Genomic DNA, 16,624 nt, shown 5'->3' with positions numbered 1-16,624 from the left:
TTCTGAAGCTTCTCAAAATGAGGCCCCAATGAACATTGGTAGCTAGAGTGGTAGTGAGTCGGGAATGCAGAATTTCTGTTCCATCCAGATTGGCTGAATTGAGACCTGGACGTTATCAAGCTCCCAAGGTGATTCCTTTGCATATTTGTGTTTGGAAGGCATAGCTCTAATTGGTATCTATAGTTTTCTTTTTGTCTTTGGCTTCAGGAGTCTGACCGAGAGAGTCCTTTGGCCTGGCCCTCTTGAATCCCAGAAGCAGCTGATTCTCACCCTTCTGCGTGTGAAGAAGATCCTTCAGCACGGTCTGGCCCACCTCCCGCTGCTCGATTTAGCAGGGCTCTCCTTTTTGGGAGCTCTCCACAGGCACCCGGAGAGGCAGGTCATGGATCCACCTGCTGTCTTGCTTTCTCCTCAGTCTCAGACCTGCACCCACCTGGCAGAAACCTGTATGGAACAGGAGAGGAGCCCACCCACCGCAGAAGTGGGCAGTGACTCCTTCTTTCCCAGTGGTCAGTTGCCCAGCTCCAGCCTCACTGATGCCGATTGGTTTTGGGACGAGCACATCCAGGCAAAGAGGGCCAGAGTAGAGACCATTGTCCGAGGCATGTGTCTCTCTCCGAGTTCGTTAATGTCAGGCAGAGCCAGGGAGAGCTCACGCTGTCCAGAAAAGGTCCGGGAGAGGAAGAGAAAGCAGAGTCTTCCAATGCACCAAGGTCCCCTGAAATCTAGCCCTGCCTGGGATCGAGGGCCCAAGAAGGCGGGGACCCGGGTGAAAGAACAACTTCATTTACTGAAGCAACAGCTAAGACATTTGCAGGAGCATGTCCTACAGGCCACGGAGCCCAGAGCACCAGCACAGAGCCCAGGAGGTACTGAGCCAAGAAGCTCTCTGGCAGCCAAGGCGAGGAACACCTTCCCATCTAGCGCCTGGGCCGTGGAGAGCAAACCTCACCAGAGTTCTAGCAAGGACATTTGTGGCGCAGTCAAGCCCGGAGCCGCTGAAGTTCTACAGCAGTCAGAGGAGCCTGTGTTCTGTCCTTCCGGCCCACGGGCTCTGGTGGAGACTCTGAGGAAAGAACTCAGCAGGGCTGTGTCCCAGGCTGTGGATTCAGTATTACAACAGGTGCTACTTGACCCACAGAGCCTGCTCCCGCGGCAGGACGGGAGCTGCCAGGGGCTAGCATCGGAGGGCAGAAGCCAGCCTTCACCTCCAGGGAGAAGTGCCTATAAGGACCCACTTGCTCTTGCCACCCTGCCCAGGAAGGTCCAGCCACAAGCTGGGGTTCCCTTGGGCAATTCGACGCTGGCTAGGCCTCTAGATTCTCCTATACGTCCTGTCTCTCCAAGAAGAGTCCCCAAATCATATCAGAGTCCCCTATCAAATTGTCCCTTGACAACTGTACCTTCCCACATCTGGGAAAACCAGATTCTTAGCCAGCTTCTGGGTCGTGGGCCTGATGGCCATTGGAGTGGCAGCCCTTCCCAGGATGCATCTCATCAAAGTCATACCTCCCCAGAGTCTGCCCAGCAACCCTGGGGGTTGAGCCAGCAGCGCCTCCCCCTGTCTTTCACCCCTGTGCACCTGGAAAGCCGTCCTCTCCTGCCGGCAGCCGTGAAGATGGAGCAGGGCGTGCTGCAGGGCATGGCCGACTCACTTCCTTTCTCTGCCATCCACATATCCTTTACTGGTCGTGGATGTGTCATGGTCCCCACCCAGAGAAACAGGAAACTAGGATGTGGAAGGGAATGGGAGTATTGAAGTTATATAGGGAATGGCTTTAACTCCCCCGAGGTTTGTTTTTGTTTGTTTGTTTTGTTAACGGGGTCTGGGTCTTTAGACCAGGTTGGCCGGGAATTCACTGTGTACTCGGCTGGCCTTGAATCTTGGCAATTCTCCTCCTCCAGCCTCCATAGTGGTGGGGCTGTAAGCGTGAGCTATGATGCCTGGCTCTTTGGGTTCTACTCAATATGCTTGTGGCCGTCCTTCCTCGTGCCTCAGAGCCTATTGATTTCATAACCGAGTGGAAACTGTGTTCTAGGATGGAATTTTCACAGGAAGATTCATTTACTTTATGACCCATCAGATTCTGCTGTAATTGACTTGCTCCTTTGGGTCAGAAATGGTTTTATTTTGTTTACTTTAAACTCAAATGAGCTTCCAAAAATAAGAGAAGCGCCCCATGGAAAGAAGAACTCTGTCTTTAATTGGCCTACCAGCTGCCCACTCTCTCACGCAGAGAAGGTTAAAGGAGCGACCTCATCTAAGGTATGACCTCCCCAACCACATAGTCCTCAACACAGAAAGTCTGCACAGTCCTGGTAAGCATGATGAATATATAAGGGACCAAGAACCGAGGGCTGAAAGGGTAGTGTCCCTCAGAGAACTGATACCTCCCCCCAAAGCAGCCGTCAGGTGTGGTGATGGCGCCCACCTTGGATCCCAGCACTTGGGAAGCCGAGGCAGGCAAAGTTCAAGGCCAGCCTGGTCTACAGAGTGAGCTCCAGGACAGCCAGGGATATGCAGAGAAACCCTGTTTCTAAAAAAAGAAACAAACGGGGGTGGAGAGATGGCTCAGTGGTTAAGAGCACTGACTGCTCTTCCAGGGGTCCTGAGTTCAAATCCCTGCAACCACGTGGTGGCTCACAACCATCTGTAATGTGATCCGATGCCCTCTTCTGGTATGTCTGAAGACAGCTATAGTATACTTATATATAGTGAATAATTAAAAACAAACAAAAAAAGGGGGGGGAGGTAGGGACTGCAGCTAGCAAAAGCTGAAAGGCTGGGCACCTGAGAGAAAGACTACCCATGGAGAACCTCAAGCCATCTAAGCTTTCCCCATCTTTCTCCATCTTTTCTTTTCCAAGACAGTACCTCTGGATATCCTAGATCTCACTCTGTAGACCGGGCTGGCCTCAAACTCAGAGATCCACCTGCCTCTGCCTCCCAAGAGCTGGGATTAAAGCTGTGCGCCACCACACTCCAGCTCCCACTTAGTGTTCCCCTTAATAACCTCAGCATATTGGGTTTTTGTTGTTCTTTCTTGAGACAGGGTTTCTCTGTGTAGCCCTTGCTTTCTTCGAGCTCTACAGACCAAGCTGGCCTCAAACTCAGAGATGCACCTGACTCTGCTTCCTGTCTGAGAGCTGGGATTAAGGGCATACCCCACCACCACCCACCTGGAAATTGTTAAATTAGGAAAATATGTAGCTTGGTTAGTTTCTTAAGTGTGAGACTTCCCAGATCTTTTGTTGTACTCAAGTCAGAGGTGAAGCTTCAAGAGAATATAGGAAAACCAAATTTTTTTTTTCGGAGCTGGGGACCGAACGCATGGCTTTGCGCTTGCTAGGCAAGCGCTCAACCACTGAGCTAAATCCCCAAGCCCGGAAGCCCGAATTTTTAAGAGCTAAAGTACCTTCCAACCAGCGTCTTGTAGAATTAGTGTACCCGAAAGTATATTTAGCAAGCTCTGACTTGAGAGCTTCTCACTGGCCGCGCGAAGCCCTGCCTTCAGATTCACAGGGCTGAAGTTCAGATGTAAACAAACTGTAAACTTAGCAGCTAGCTACAAGTCCTGGGGGCCGGCGCCAGTGCCGCCGTTGTTTCTTAAGTGCTATGAGCGCCCCCTGCTGGTCTCTAGCAGTAGCCTGAACACCCCAAAGCTCAGACTGCCCAGGAAGGCTATGAAACTCTAAAACCAATGCTTAAGAACACTTTAATCTCCACCATTCCCTCTATGGGGTTATGAATATCCTGTACACAGAGTATACGAAATGCTACCTGTCTGGGCCTTTGATAAGATGCTCCTGGCTTAGACTTCCTATTGAAGGGCTCTCCTTAAGAGGGCTGGTTTCTTGGGACTCGGTAGATGTCTCTGTGGGTAAGTATTCACTCCTCCAGCATGGGGAGCCTAGACAGGACTCTCCAGCACCCACATAACAAAACCATGCACAGCTGTACATGCCTGTAACCCAATGACAAGAGTCAGGTCAATCCTGCTTGAGGGCTTGCTGGCCAGCTAGCCTAGCAGAAATGCTGAGTTTAAGATTCAATGAGAGTCTTCAACCCCCACAGAAGACAGTGGTCAACTTGCCAGTATTTGTAAGCACCTATATATATGCTCGTCCTGCCTGGTGAAAGAGGATGGGCTTCAGGTTTGGGGGCCAATCCTAAGACAGCCCTAGCCCAGGCGTGGTCCCTATCTAGGTACAGAAGGGGTACTTAGAATGACGGGACTGGAGGCCCCCAGGGAGCAGCTTGCCATTTTCCTCCGGTTCCTTCCCTGCACTCTGCCGCCTGCAATATGCGCTTTGTTTTCCGTGGAAACCACACCTTTAAAGGAAGAAGAGTGCATAGCCCTATGCATGCCTAGCAGCTGGGCGAGCGGCAGAGTAATGCTGGCAGTGTTTAGTGAGGGCTTTCTCTGTGGCGGGTGGGTCACAAACGTGCTCATCACACACCACACGCTAAAAGGTCTACTAAGATCAATGCAACTTTTTTTTTTGGTGGTGTAACTTACTGGAGGGCGTTTATAGACTTTCTCCCATTTAGCCCCTGAGGCCACATTAGCCCTTTACGAAAAACAAATTCTGGACTCAGAACACCATTTGGTGCAGTGTCTCAGATAAGGGCTAGGGATGAGGATCAGGTATCTGAGAGGCAGTTGCAAGGAGCAGACTAACTTGTCCGAGATTACCAAACAGACAAATGAGAATGCAGGTTTCGAACCCAGGATCTGATGGCCAATCACAAGGGGTTTTTTGTTTTGCAACAGTGCTTGTCTTTGTGTAGCCCTGACTGTCTTGTAACTTGCTTCACAGACCAGGCTGGCTTTGAACTCAGAGATATATCTACCTTGGCCTTCCAAGTGCTGGGACTAAAGGCTTGGGTCACCACTGCCCGGCCCAAGTTTTAACCACTAGATCACATTTTAGAAAAGATCCTCAGAGAAGTAACTTGCCCCAGCTCACACCAGCCAAATCAGTACCCTCACTTAGGAAATTTGGGTTCCCAAATCTAGATTTTCACAGTATCTACGAACCCACAGGGCAGAGGGATAGGGGCAGGGTCTTCCACACAATAGACTAGCTACCTGAGTCATCCACATTCAGTTGATTTTTCTTACTGGGACCACTGTCCTACAGCTGCAGTGAATGGATGTGATAGCCAGGGTTACTCTGTGGAATGTTCCTCATCATCCTTAGGACCATTCCTGTTTACTCTAGACATTCACGTGCACTAGGGGGCAGCACCACAGAACCCCTGCTAGAGTTAAAAGGAAGCAAATCTGTCTTTAGGGGAGGGGTGGCCTGAAGTATAATCTTCCGTATGTATATCTGACTTAGTGTTGACCATCCACCCAGCCCTTTAATGTGCCTTTACTGAACATCTACTGTGTTCCTGGCACTGGGAAGGGTATGTGGAGCAGAGATAAGATCCCGCCCTTGCCCTCAGGGAGCATACAGTCTAAGTGGGGGAGACAATATCTGTAGTAACTGAGTTTAATGTTACAACAGAGGTTTGTACAGGGAGCCTGTGAGCTCCAGCTGAGCAAACCCTAATTCTGTAAGGAAAGGTGGGTATCATAGGGGACCCAACTCTGGAGCTGTGACTGACTCAGCAGACAAGGGGAAATTCTGCCGCGTGCCAGGTGTGGCAGATAGAGACCAGGGCACAGACTTCTCAAGACAGCAGGGCATGAGGACCTGATGTCTGTCTGACTAGATGTCTGCTGGCTCCCACTTACCAAGGCCAGACGGAGATCACGGAGACGACTTCCCTCTTGGCAGTATCGTAGCCAATGAGGTTTATCCGAGGCGCAATTATTGCTAATTGAAAACTTTTCCCAATAGAATACTGAGGTGGAGGAAAGTCTCTACCTGAAGTGTCCAAGTGGTTTGTTCTGTTGCAGAGCTGGCTTCTCCTAGCCCATTCTGAAAAAGCACTCAGGCTACGGAAGCTGCAAGGTGCCATACAAGCCATGTGATGTGACTCTCGACACTAAGATACTTGAAAACTGTGCAACAGAACCATGCAGATGGCTTCCAGCTTATCTGATCAGCTTCCAGAGAAAGAAAAAGACAGCAAATGCCCCACTTGGTCAAGAAAAAAAAAAAACGGGAAAACTAAGATAGAAACTACAGGGAATAGGCAGTCATTACTTGGACAATCTGGTGAATTTATTTGATGAACTGGTTATTATTTTATTAACTTTTTTTTGAGACAGGGTCTCATGAATTCTAAGGCTAGATGCCCTTGCACTTTTGATCTGCCCGCTCTATCTCCCGGTTACTGGGACTGCAGGTGGGCATCACCACAGCATTTAAAACTTAAAAAAAAAGAAACTCACAATTTTATTGTTTTGCTTTTTTTTTTTTTTTTTTATTCTTTTTAACTTTTTTTTATGTTGCTGTCTTCAGACACACCAGAAGAGGGCATCAGATCCCATTACAGATGGTTGTGAGCCACCATGTGGTTTCTTGGAATTGAACTCAGGAGCTCTGGAAGAGCAGTCAGTGCTCTTAACCACTGAGCCATCTCTCCAGCCCAATTTTATTGTCTTAATAACAAAATTGGCTTAGACTGGATCACTTCCCCCTTTTACTGTCTCCCCATTCAAATGCTCGCATCCCCTAACACCAGAACTGGCTTAGCTTTGCAGCCTAGCCTCAGCAGTCAGGCTTCAACAGTCTTCTTGGTAGTTCTAGTGGAGGGCTTGGGCTGGCCCACCAGAACCCAGCTTTTCCTGTCATAAAGGCTGCTTTCCTTGGGCAGATAGAGAGAGAATCCCTGCTTCTTATATCCTGTCACTTGGTAGGGCTGGTGCTTGTCGCATGTCTTGCAGAAATGTTCTCCATGTTTGTGGAGATGCCATCGGCACAGGATGCAAGCTCGTGTTTTAAAAATGTTCTTTTCCTTGACAAAAACACATCCAGGAAGGCCTGAGCCCTGGTCACCTGAAGAAGGCCAAGCTAATGTTTTTCTTCACGCGGTACCCCAGCTCCAGCCTCCTGAAAGCTTACTTCCCTGATGTTCAGGTAAAGTCACACATCGTGCTTCAGTCTCTGTGTAATCCTCAGTTGCTGTGTTGTGCCCAGTGTAGGGCAAGTCCTAGGTCTTCTTGCACCCGTCGTGTTATTGATGGAACTGATGCAATGTCCAGTTCTATGACTGCCTGAAAAAAAAATCCTGGGAGCTCCTTGCCCTAGGAAAGAGGGGGTCTCAGAATGCTTAGGCCTTGGGCAGTTGACAATCCCAGAAGCAAATGGGAAGTTTGGGTGGAGGAAAGTGACGGGAGCAGTGGACTCTGGTCTAGGGATTACTTTCTGATGGAGAGCGGAGAGCTTATGAAAAAGGATGAAGGAGGGTAGAGGCATGGCTCAGTGGTTCCCAGCACAGCTGCTCCTGGGGAGGACCCAGACTTGGTTCCCAGCACCTACATGGCAGCTCACAGCCATCTCTAACGCCAGCCCAGGGGAATCTGATGCCCTCTTCTGTCCTCTGTAGGTACTACAAGCATGTGGTGCACATACATACATGCAGGTAACTCACACAAATATTTTTTTTTAACTGGGGATTGAACCCAGGGCCTTGGGCATGGTAGGCAAGAGCTCTACCACCTATAGGGTCAGTCCAAATCAATCTCTCTCTCTCTCTCTCTCTCTCTCTCTCTCTCTCTCTCTCTCTCTCTCTCTCTCTCAGAAAAAGAATGTGAACCAGGTGGTGGTAGTGCATGCCTTTAATCCCAGCACTCAGAAGGCAGAGGAAGGGAAAGCAGATCTCTGAGTCGAGGCCAGCCTGGTCTACAGAATGAGTTCCAGGCCAACCAGGGCTATGCAGAGAAACCTTGTCTGAGAAGGGGGGGGGGGCGGCGAGCGTGCGAGGGAGGACAGTAAGGAAATACATAGTGTGACAGGCTATGGATGTAGCTCAGCGGGACAGCACGTGCCTATCGTGCATAAAGACACGGGTTGATCCCTATTTATAAGGATATTATAAGGATATTTATAAGCTATCATCAAACCTACATCCAGACTGTTGTGTCTCAGAACTGAGTGGAAGAGCGTACAGATCAAGGGAAATGCTAGGGAAATCAAACTGAATGTGAGACCCGAACCCCGCATGTGCCCACAGGCAGTTTCCTAGAGCCCTACTCTGAGTGTGAGGTAAGGGCATTTCACACTGGGCAGACCTCAGGCCAGTCTCTGCGGTCCACAGTGAACGCTGACCCACATTTCCAACTGTTCCGAGCACCACTTGCCGAGACTGCTCCCGGACCCAGACCCTCACCATCCCCCCTTGGCCAGTTACCCGCCTGGGCTCTAAGGGACAAACCCAAAGCCATGCTTAGACACAGGACAAAAGCCTCAACGCCTTTTATAGACAAAACGTCTGTTTTCTAGAAAACACTAGGTATTTTAGTCCAACTGCACATGATTGACCAGTACCTGTGGCTTCTTTCTCTGAAGGAAAAATGGTTAGTGCTCAGGGCCAATCTGCATCAGCCTCATACTGGACCGGACACTGACAGCTCTGGTTCTGAGCGCCCCACTGCAAATGTCTGACCTGATGAACCCTTTTCCACAGTTCAATCGATGCATCACCTCCCAGATGATCAAGTGGTTTAGCAACTTCCGTGAGTTTTATTACATCCAGATGGAGAAGTATGCCCGGCAAGCGGTTTCAGACGGTGTCACGAATGCCCAAGCACTGGCAGTCCTCCGAGACTCAGAGCTTTTTCGAGTTCTCAATACACACTATAACAAAGGGAATGACTTTGAGGTAAGACATGCACTGGGTCCCTCGAAGTCTAAGATGTGTTCTCAGAACAGGTGGTGCTCTAAGAACAGGACGGTGGGGTGAGGTAAGGCAGTCATAAGCTTGAGGGCAGCCGTTCTCACAGCAGGTCTAAGGGAAAGAAAGCTCAAACCTTGAAGTTCCCACAGAGTCATTAAAAATACCCACTTGGTGGAACCAACAAGTCCTGATACTTGTGCCCAAGACACTCCCCGGAAGGTCATGTAAGGTCTGTGTTTCTCTAGATAACAGGACAGTCTTGGGCTGCAGAACCCAGGGCAGCAGAGCAGGACACTGAACAGCGTCAGGCAGCATCAGGGCTCTCCGCAGTGCCAGCACTTCTAGCCTCATTTCTTCCTTTTCCTGGGGGGTGTCTTTGGGGCTGCAGGTCCCAGACTGCTTCTTGCAAATTGCCACCTTGACACTACAGGAGTTCTTCAGGGCTGTCTCCACAGGGAAAGATTCAGACCCTTCCTGGAAGAAACCCATTTACAAAATTATTTCAAAACTGGACAGTGACATCCCAGAGATACTCAAATCTTCCAGCTATTCCCAAGGACTGTTTCCCAGTTAAGATCAAAGAAGATGAGGTCAAGTATGATAGCACAGGCCTTTGATTCCAAGATGGGAGGTGGAGGCAGGAGGATCAGGAACTTAAGGACAGACAGTCTTCGCTACAAAGACAAACATCAAACAAAATGAGTAGACAGGCCCAGGATGGCCCAAGATTTGTCATAAATGGCAGTTTAGCTGTCGTCACATAAGAGAGCACAAGAGGAACTCGAGTAGGTACAACTGCCATTTTGAATACTCGTTTTCTTGTCCAGAATCATCAGAGCCTTAACCTTAATCACAGTGCATCAACTAAGCCTATCAGTGTGTTTGCAGTCCTTTGGGAAAGGAACACACATTTGGGATCAGAAGACTTAAAGTCATTAAGAGCTGCAACACTGATAATCTCCTGGTAGTTCTATAACTCTGGAAGGAGGCTCATAGCCAAGTGGTGGTGGTAAACAGCTTTAATCCCTGCACTAGAGAGGCAGAGGCAGGTGGATCTCTGTGAGTTGGAGGCCAGCCTGGTCTACAGACTGAGTTCCAGGACAGCCAAGGCAACACTGAGAAACCCTATCTAAAAAACCAAAAACCCCAAGAAAATTTGAAGTGTGGGTACCTCATTGATCCTTATGCCGGGATACGGAATCGGTCAGGACTGTGGAGGAAGCAATGACTGTGTACGCTGGACTCACGCTGTAACTCAGGGAAAATCCATACCAACAAGGCACCCACAGAGTGGCACTGCCATCCGACCAGGCTGGCACTCTGGAGTGCGTCACCATCCCCCGCTGTTGCCTGCATCTGTCTGCTGGCACACTGTGTCAGCTGACAGTTCTACATCCTACTTGATGCCCCAACTGCCTATGCGCACAAAATATATATAAATAAAAATGGAACTTCATGACGAGGAGGCCAGAAGGGGCCCTGGAGACCATCTGATCCACCTTGTGTAACCTGTGGAGGAAACAGGCTAGCATACACTTTGTAGGGCCTCACAGGCCATGATGGCAGGGCTGGGACAAAGGCAAAAATGGAGATTTTCCTACTTTGAAATGATTACAGTCTATGATTGAAATCGCACGGATGAGCAAATGACATTCATATTCCCCCCACGGGTCCGACACAATTGTGACAGACTCTGAGCACCAGGCAAGGCACCCATAAAGTGGAACAACTGTGTCTTCCAGTCAGAACCAAGCCGGTAACACTGCTGAAGGTGGGCAGGGCGGAGTAGCCTTCAGGATCCCCAGTGCTAAGTGAGTGGCAACTGTGCCTGCAATAGCTCCCCTCCCTGCCCTCAGCCCAGAACGATTTCCACATCGAATTCCACATTGAGCTCCTCTGCCTTCAGGGCTTGACGGGTGGTGGCCGTGGCTATTGCTAGATATGTCAGACTACACCAATATGAACAAGGCCTTTCCTCTGAATCTTCTGTTCAAATAGTGGAGAGAAGAAACAACACATACTTAAGCAAATCCAATCTTCATACACTACTTAAGGTTTTCCCGTGTCTGTTTTACTGGATGTTGAACCTCTTGCTGAGTGCATGTTCCGTCACTGAACTCCACTCGCAGCTAAGAATTTTGAGACAGGGTCTGTGTATCCCTGGGCATCCTGGGAATATGTCAAACAGGCTATCCTCAAATTCCCAGAGATCCGCCTGTCTCTGCCTCCAGAGTGCTGGGATTAGAGCTGTATGCACCACACTCAGGGCAAGTCTTATTTTAAATGCCCTTAACGTACCTAATGATATACAAGCACCACTCTCATTTATTACTGTGCTCACAAGGCTCTCCCTTCATCAAACCCAAGGAATTTGCCAAACTTAAGTTTTGAACATTCACAAGCACTGAGTAGCCTGGGCAAGGGCATCAGTTGTTTGGGAACAAAACACCTCTCCAGAGCAATGTGACACAGCTATGAAGACTTTTGCAGGAAACATCTCTACAGGTCCAAACGACTGTCCCGTCTCAACCTGAGCGTCATTAGCCTATGTCTTACAAACCTGAACCGAGCCATTTCCAGGGCTGTGGACTTTATCCTGGACGCTAATTAGATGGAAAAAAATGTGCTAACTCAAATTGAAAACATTTGTGTACTGCAGCCTTGCCAGGAAGCATTCTCTAACCACTGAGCTCGACACAGAAGAATGTATAAATATGTATGCTCTGCCAGCTGAAGAATTCTGTCTTATTCCAGTTTTCCGTTTCTACCAAGTATGTTTTGTCAGTGTTGGGAACTTCCTGTGAGCGTGAGCTGAGCCAGTTATGTTCTTTCAGCAGTCACAACACTGCCAAAGGTCTGGTCATTTTTCCATTAAGGTATATGTGGGTGCTGGTCTCTCCCCAGTCAGACATCGTCAGAGTTGGGCAGGCCAAGTACTGCATAATGCTGTAGTCATAGGCTGTGGGGTGTGCTCAATTCCCTATTAAAAGCAGCCAGTTCTCTGGCATTCTGTAGCATAGATAGATACATTAGGGAACTTTAGTAACCCCAACTGCCTAGACTGAGCCGTATAAAGCAAGCTGGCCTTAAATATCCAGGGATCCTTCCACCTCTCCGGCGCAGGAGTTCAGGCACACACCACCCTGCCTGGCATGACAGCCTTTACTTCACGACTTTGGCCAGACTCAAACAGTACAAACCCAAAGGCTCCTTCGAGGCATATAAATACTTGAATCACATTCATTTTTCATCAAAGAAAGGACAGAGATAAAAGAATATTCTTTAATAAAGGTCTACATCCCGGCTCCATGATGGACATCCTTTTTTCCAGAATAGGTCTTACTAGGTGTAGCCCTGCTACCCTGGATGCCTTCCAAGTGCTGGGACTAAAGGTGTGCACCACAAAGGCCATCTTGGAGGTCTATTTTAAAATAGTCTCAGGGATGAGGATGTAGTTCAGTTGGAGAGTGCTTGTCCAGCATGTACAAGGCTCTGGGCCCAGCACCTCATAAAGCTAGTGTGGTGGCACACAGCTGGAAATCCAATCACGTGGGAGGTAGGGGGATTATAAATTCATGGTTACTCTTGGCTACATAGCAAATTGGAGACCAGTGTGAGCAAGTTCCAGACTAGCTTGGGCTATACAAGATCTTATCTTTTTTTTTTTTTTTTTTTGGTTCTTTTTTTCGGAGCTGGGGACCGAACCCAGGGCCTTGCGCTTCCTAGGCAAGCGCTCTACCACTGAGCTAAATCCCTAACCCCACAAGATCTTATCTTAAAAATAAGTAGAATCCAACTACCTGAAATTTCACTGGTTTCCTGAGCAGTTCTCAGTAGTTCCTATCTGTCTATCTATCTACCTATCTACCTATCTATCTATCCATCCATCATCTATCATCTATCTATCCATCCATCATCATCTATTATCTATCTATCTATCTATCTATCTATCTATCTATCTATCTATCTATCTATCTACTAGCTATCTATAGTCTGATTTTTCATAATTATCCACTCTAGTCCCCAACTCTTTTGAGGTGCAACAACTGGTTCTGGAAAGCAGCCCAAAGTTTCATGATATATACACCCCCAAAGGAAACTCAAAATCATTTTGATGGTTTCATACGAGCTGTAAAGTATTTGATAGGTCACGTACTGCAACCTATTTCTCAGCACTGAGAAGGTGAGAACTGTAAGGATTTCCGTGATGCCTCGGAGATAGTGGACACTCTACCAGGCTGAGTGATGTCCATTCACATTTGAAAAGCACTCTCTACTTCTCTCCCCTATTCCTGTTTGTTTTTTGTTTTGTTTTGTTTTGTTTTGAGAGGGGCTTCAGCAGCTGAAGCCAGGGCATCATGTGTACTACGCACACACCCCATCACGGAGAGCTAACACCCTCTGCAAATCCTCTGCAGTTTCTAACTGTCTTTAGACTAATGCTTAGGGAAAAGCTTACAGTATAGCAAACATGGTATTTCTCACAATATTCTCCATCAGATACACAGTAAGTCACAGGCACTAGTACAGAGAGCTTCTGTGACCTACATTAGTAACTGGTAATACACACCTTCACAAAGGCAACAAAAGAAAGGATTTATTCGGGCTCACAGTTCAAGGGTACAGTCTATCATCACTAAAGTCATGGCAGCAGGACATAGCTCATCCACGACCGGAGCAGAGAGCGATGGATGCTAATTCTCAGCTGTCTCCATTGAACAATTCCTGCCCAGAGATTGGTGCAGTCCAAACTAAGATGGACCTTCATAGACATTCACAGATGCTAACCTTAATCTAGATAATTTCTCGCATGCCTGCCCAAAGATGAGTCCCCTCGGTGATTTTGTGTCCAGTCAGGTTGACCACCAAGACCAAGAATCATAACCCCTGCAGTAGACCTGGACATATATGGGGGAGTCAAACGACCCCTTCACAGGGATCTTCTAAGACCATCCTGCATATTAGATACTTAATATTCTTAACAGTAGCAGAACTACAGTTAGGAAGTAGCAATGAGAATAACTTTATGGCTGGAGATCACCACTACATGGGTAACTGTGTTCAGCATTAGGAAGGTTGAGAATTCACTGGCCTAGGCATTGAATTTCATCAATAAGAACCACCCCTACAGACTGACACTGCCTCTGTGGAAGCAGAAGGGAAACACCCACTAGGGAAACAGAAGCAGCAGATCCCCCCAAACTGCTTATTAGCAACTTCCCAACTAACACACCAAGACTGGTAGAGAGAAAATTCTCAGGGCATGTTCTCTTAACAAAAGCTGCCCAGTGAGCTGGGCAGTGGTGGCACAAGCCTTTAATTCCAGCACTAGGGAGGCAGAGGCAGAGGCAGAGGCAGGTGGGTCTCTGTAAGTTCGAGGTCAGCCTGGTCTACAGTGAGTTCCTGGACAGCCAGAGCTACACAAAAAATCTTTTATCTCGGAATAAAAAAAGTTTCATGTCTAACTAATAAATGAACAGTTCCCATGCTGTGTTCCAGAATTCACTACATGAAGTAGAAAGATCCTAGAGGTGAACCCCCTTTAAAACCATTCGACGCCTATTTTAAAAACTTAATTTTGAACTAGAACATATTCTGCTTACTTATATTAATTCCAAACATGTATTAAGCCTTAGATTTAAATAAGAGTATCATAAAACTGACTTTTTCTTTTAAGATAAGGCCTGGAACTCATGAACATCAGGTGTACCCTGAACTCAGGGAACTGAGTGCTAGACTAACGGGGTACACATCACCATACTCAACTGTATTTTTACTTTTAAATTATGTGTATCTGTAAGTGTGGGCTTGTGCGTGAGTGCTGTGCCTGAAGAAGCCCAGAAGGCGCTGCTAAGGAAGCTAAGAACTCAACCCAGGCCCTCTGCAAGAGCACTACACACTTTTACATGCCGAGCCATGGCTTCAGACCCAAGCCGGCATTCCAAAACAGGCAGAGTACCGGGCAGTGAGATAACTCGGTGAACAAGGTGCTGCTGCCAAGTCTGAGGGTCTCACTTTGACTCCAGGATCCATGGAAGAACGGGATTCCTGAAGGTTGTCCGCTGACCTCTACCCCCTCCCATAATAGTAAAAATAACAACAAATATTGTTATTCAAAACAGTAATGCATTATTTTAAACAAGGGTGTTCTAAGCTAATGGGACAAAAAAAAAAAAAGGTGTCACTGTGTGGTAAAAAAAATCCACTCAAAAAGTTCTTCAAACATTGTTAATTTTCTGTTTCTAAAACACAGTAATTACTAGGAAGAAGAGAGAAATTATTCCCATGCCCAGGATTTAGTCTTCTCTACTTTCACTGGGAAAATTAGAACAAACGCACATAAGGAACATTCGCAAGGATGTGAAGTGCAAGAACAGAGCAGCGACTCACCAGGGGGAAACTGTGCGTGTGTGCGTGCGTGCGTGTGCGGTGGCACACACCTTTACCTTTAATCCTGAAAAGAAGGCAGAGGCAGGCAGCATCTTTGAGTCTGAGGCCAGCCTGGTCTACGCAGTGAGTTCAAGGACAGCCAGGACTACAGTGATAGACCCTCTCTCCAAAACCAGGCAAACAACGAACATGAATGCACACACAGGAATCTATGTGCATCCAAGACAGTGAGCGCACAGCACGTGTAAGGGCCACCTCGGATGAAACAAGGCTGTATATTTCATGTTCCTATGCATTTGTACAAACAAGAACATTTGGAAACCAACCTTCGATGGCATCACTAAATACTTCCTAAAGGGGGGTGTGAGTGTTGATAAGTTTCTGCTGTAATATTTAACCTTAATAATGGAAATAAATTCATATGTTGTGCTTGGAATAAATACATCAATTTAAAAAATGAGAGATAGGGGCTCGAGACCCCTTATGAACAACAATGCCAAGCAACTAGAGCTTCCAGGGACTAAGTCACTACCTAAAGACTATACATGGACTGACCCTGGACTCTGACCTCATAGGTAGCAATGAATATCCTAGTAAGATCACCAGTGGAAAGGGAAGCCCTTGGTCCTGCTAAGACTGAACCCCCAGTGATCGTGATTGTTGGGGGGAGGGCGGCAATGGGGGGAGGGTGGGGAGGGGAACACCCATAAAGAAGGGAGGGGGAGGGGTTAGGGGGATGTTGGCTCAGAAACCGGGAAAGGGAATAACATTCGAAATGTAAATAAGAAATACTCAAGTTAATAAAAAAAAAAGAGAAATAATGCTCAACCCTCTAGAAACATCAAATTATACCTACCTTGATGGTGACAGGCACTAGAAACCACCTCTAATGACACCGTCTTTCTCCAGTGGAAACAGAAAACGTTTCCAGCACATATTCTGGTCAGGTTCACCAGCTCAGCACAGCCGCTCGGCGCTCCACCGGGCCCAAGGGCATGCTCACCAGCGCCTTTTTCTGTGGCATACTGCTGGAGGACGTGTAAACGGCTTGCTTCAATCTTTGGCAATTGGTTAAGGGTAAGCCCATTGCAAATTTACTGTGCATGTACTCTACTGCCTTGCTCAGGGAAAACAACTCCCTTTCCAAAAGATCAGATAAGAGTGATCATACATTCATATACGCAGTTTTATCACATAACCTTTCCAAATGATGCCTTTCAGAATTATCACCACCCCTCGAGGTACTGATCAGAAACCCTAAGATTATGGCAGGTAGTTTGTAGCTTTTAGTAGTCTCTGTATATTCTGTAAACACTACTTCACATAAAAATCTGTCTTTCCAATTCTCTTTCTGGGAATGCTGGTACTTTTCCTGAAGGCAATCACTATGCCATGGTCTCGTGCTTTGTAGCAGCCCAGTACCACCGTGCTCTCTTC

General features: G+C 47.6%; 1 protein-coding gene and 1 pseudogene across 1 annotated transcript; both read left to right on the top strand.

The window, feature by feature from the left end:
• The first annotated feature begins 382 nt into the window (after window positions 1-382).
• Prox2 (prospero homeobox 2) lies at window positions 383-9,571 on the top strand. The gene is made up of 4 exons (XM_032908147.1): window positions 383-1,675; window positions 6,931-7,038; window positions 8,588-8,782; window positions 9,186-9,571. Exons 1-4 carry the CDS (start codon window positions 383-385, stop codon window positions 9,369-9,371), a joined length of 1,782 nt encoding a protein of 593 aa, XP_032764038.1. The 3' UTR covers window positions 9,372-9,571.
• Window positions 5,781-5,889, top strand: LOC116906518 (annotated as a pseudogene).
• Window positions 9,572-16,624: the final 7,053 nt, after the last annotated feature.

Source organism: Rattus rattus, chromosome 7 (genome assembly GCF_011064425.1).
Source record: "Rattus rattus isolate New Zealand chromosome 7, Rrattus_CSIRO_v1, whole genome shotgun sequence".
NCBI classification, from domain to species: Eukaryota; Metazoa; Chordata; class Mammalia; order Rodentia; family Muridae; genus Rattus; species Rattus rattus.
Note: the sequence above shows the minus strand (reverse complement) of the source record. Positions and strands in the feature narration are given on the sequence as shown.

What these genes read in the sequence shown, in the direction of transcription:
- Prox2 (XM_032908147.1), top strand. Translation starts at nt 383, where the DNA reads ATGGATCCACCTGCTGTCTTGCTTTCTCCTCAGTCTCAGACCTGCACC. An exon ending in TTCCTTTCTCTGCCATCCAC is followed by an intron (nt 1,676 to 6,930) that starts ATATCCTTTACT and finishes TGACAAAAACAC; the next exon opens with ATCCAGGAAGGCCTGAGCCC. An exon ending in CTTACTTCCCTGATGTTCAG is followed by an intron (nt 7,039 to 8,587) that starts GTAAAGTCACAC and finishes CCTTTTCCACAG; the next exon opens with TTCAATCGATGCATCACCTC.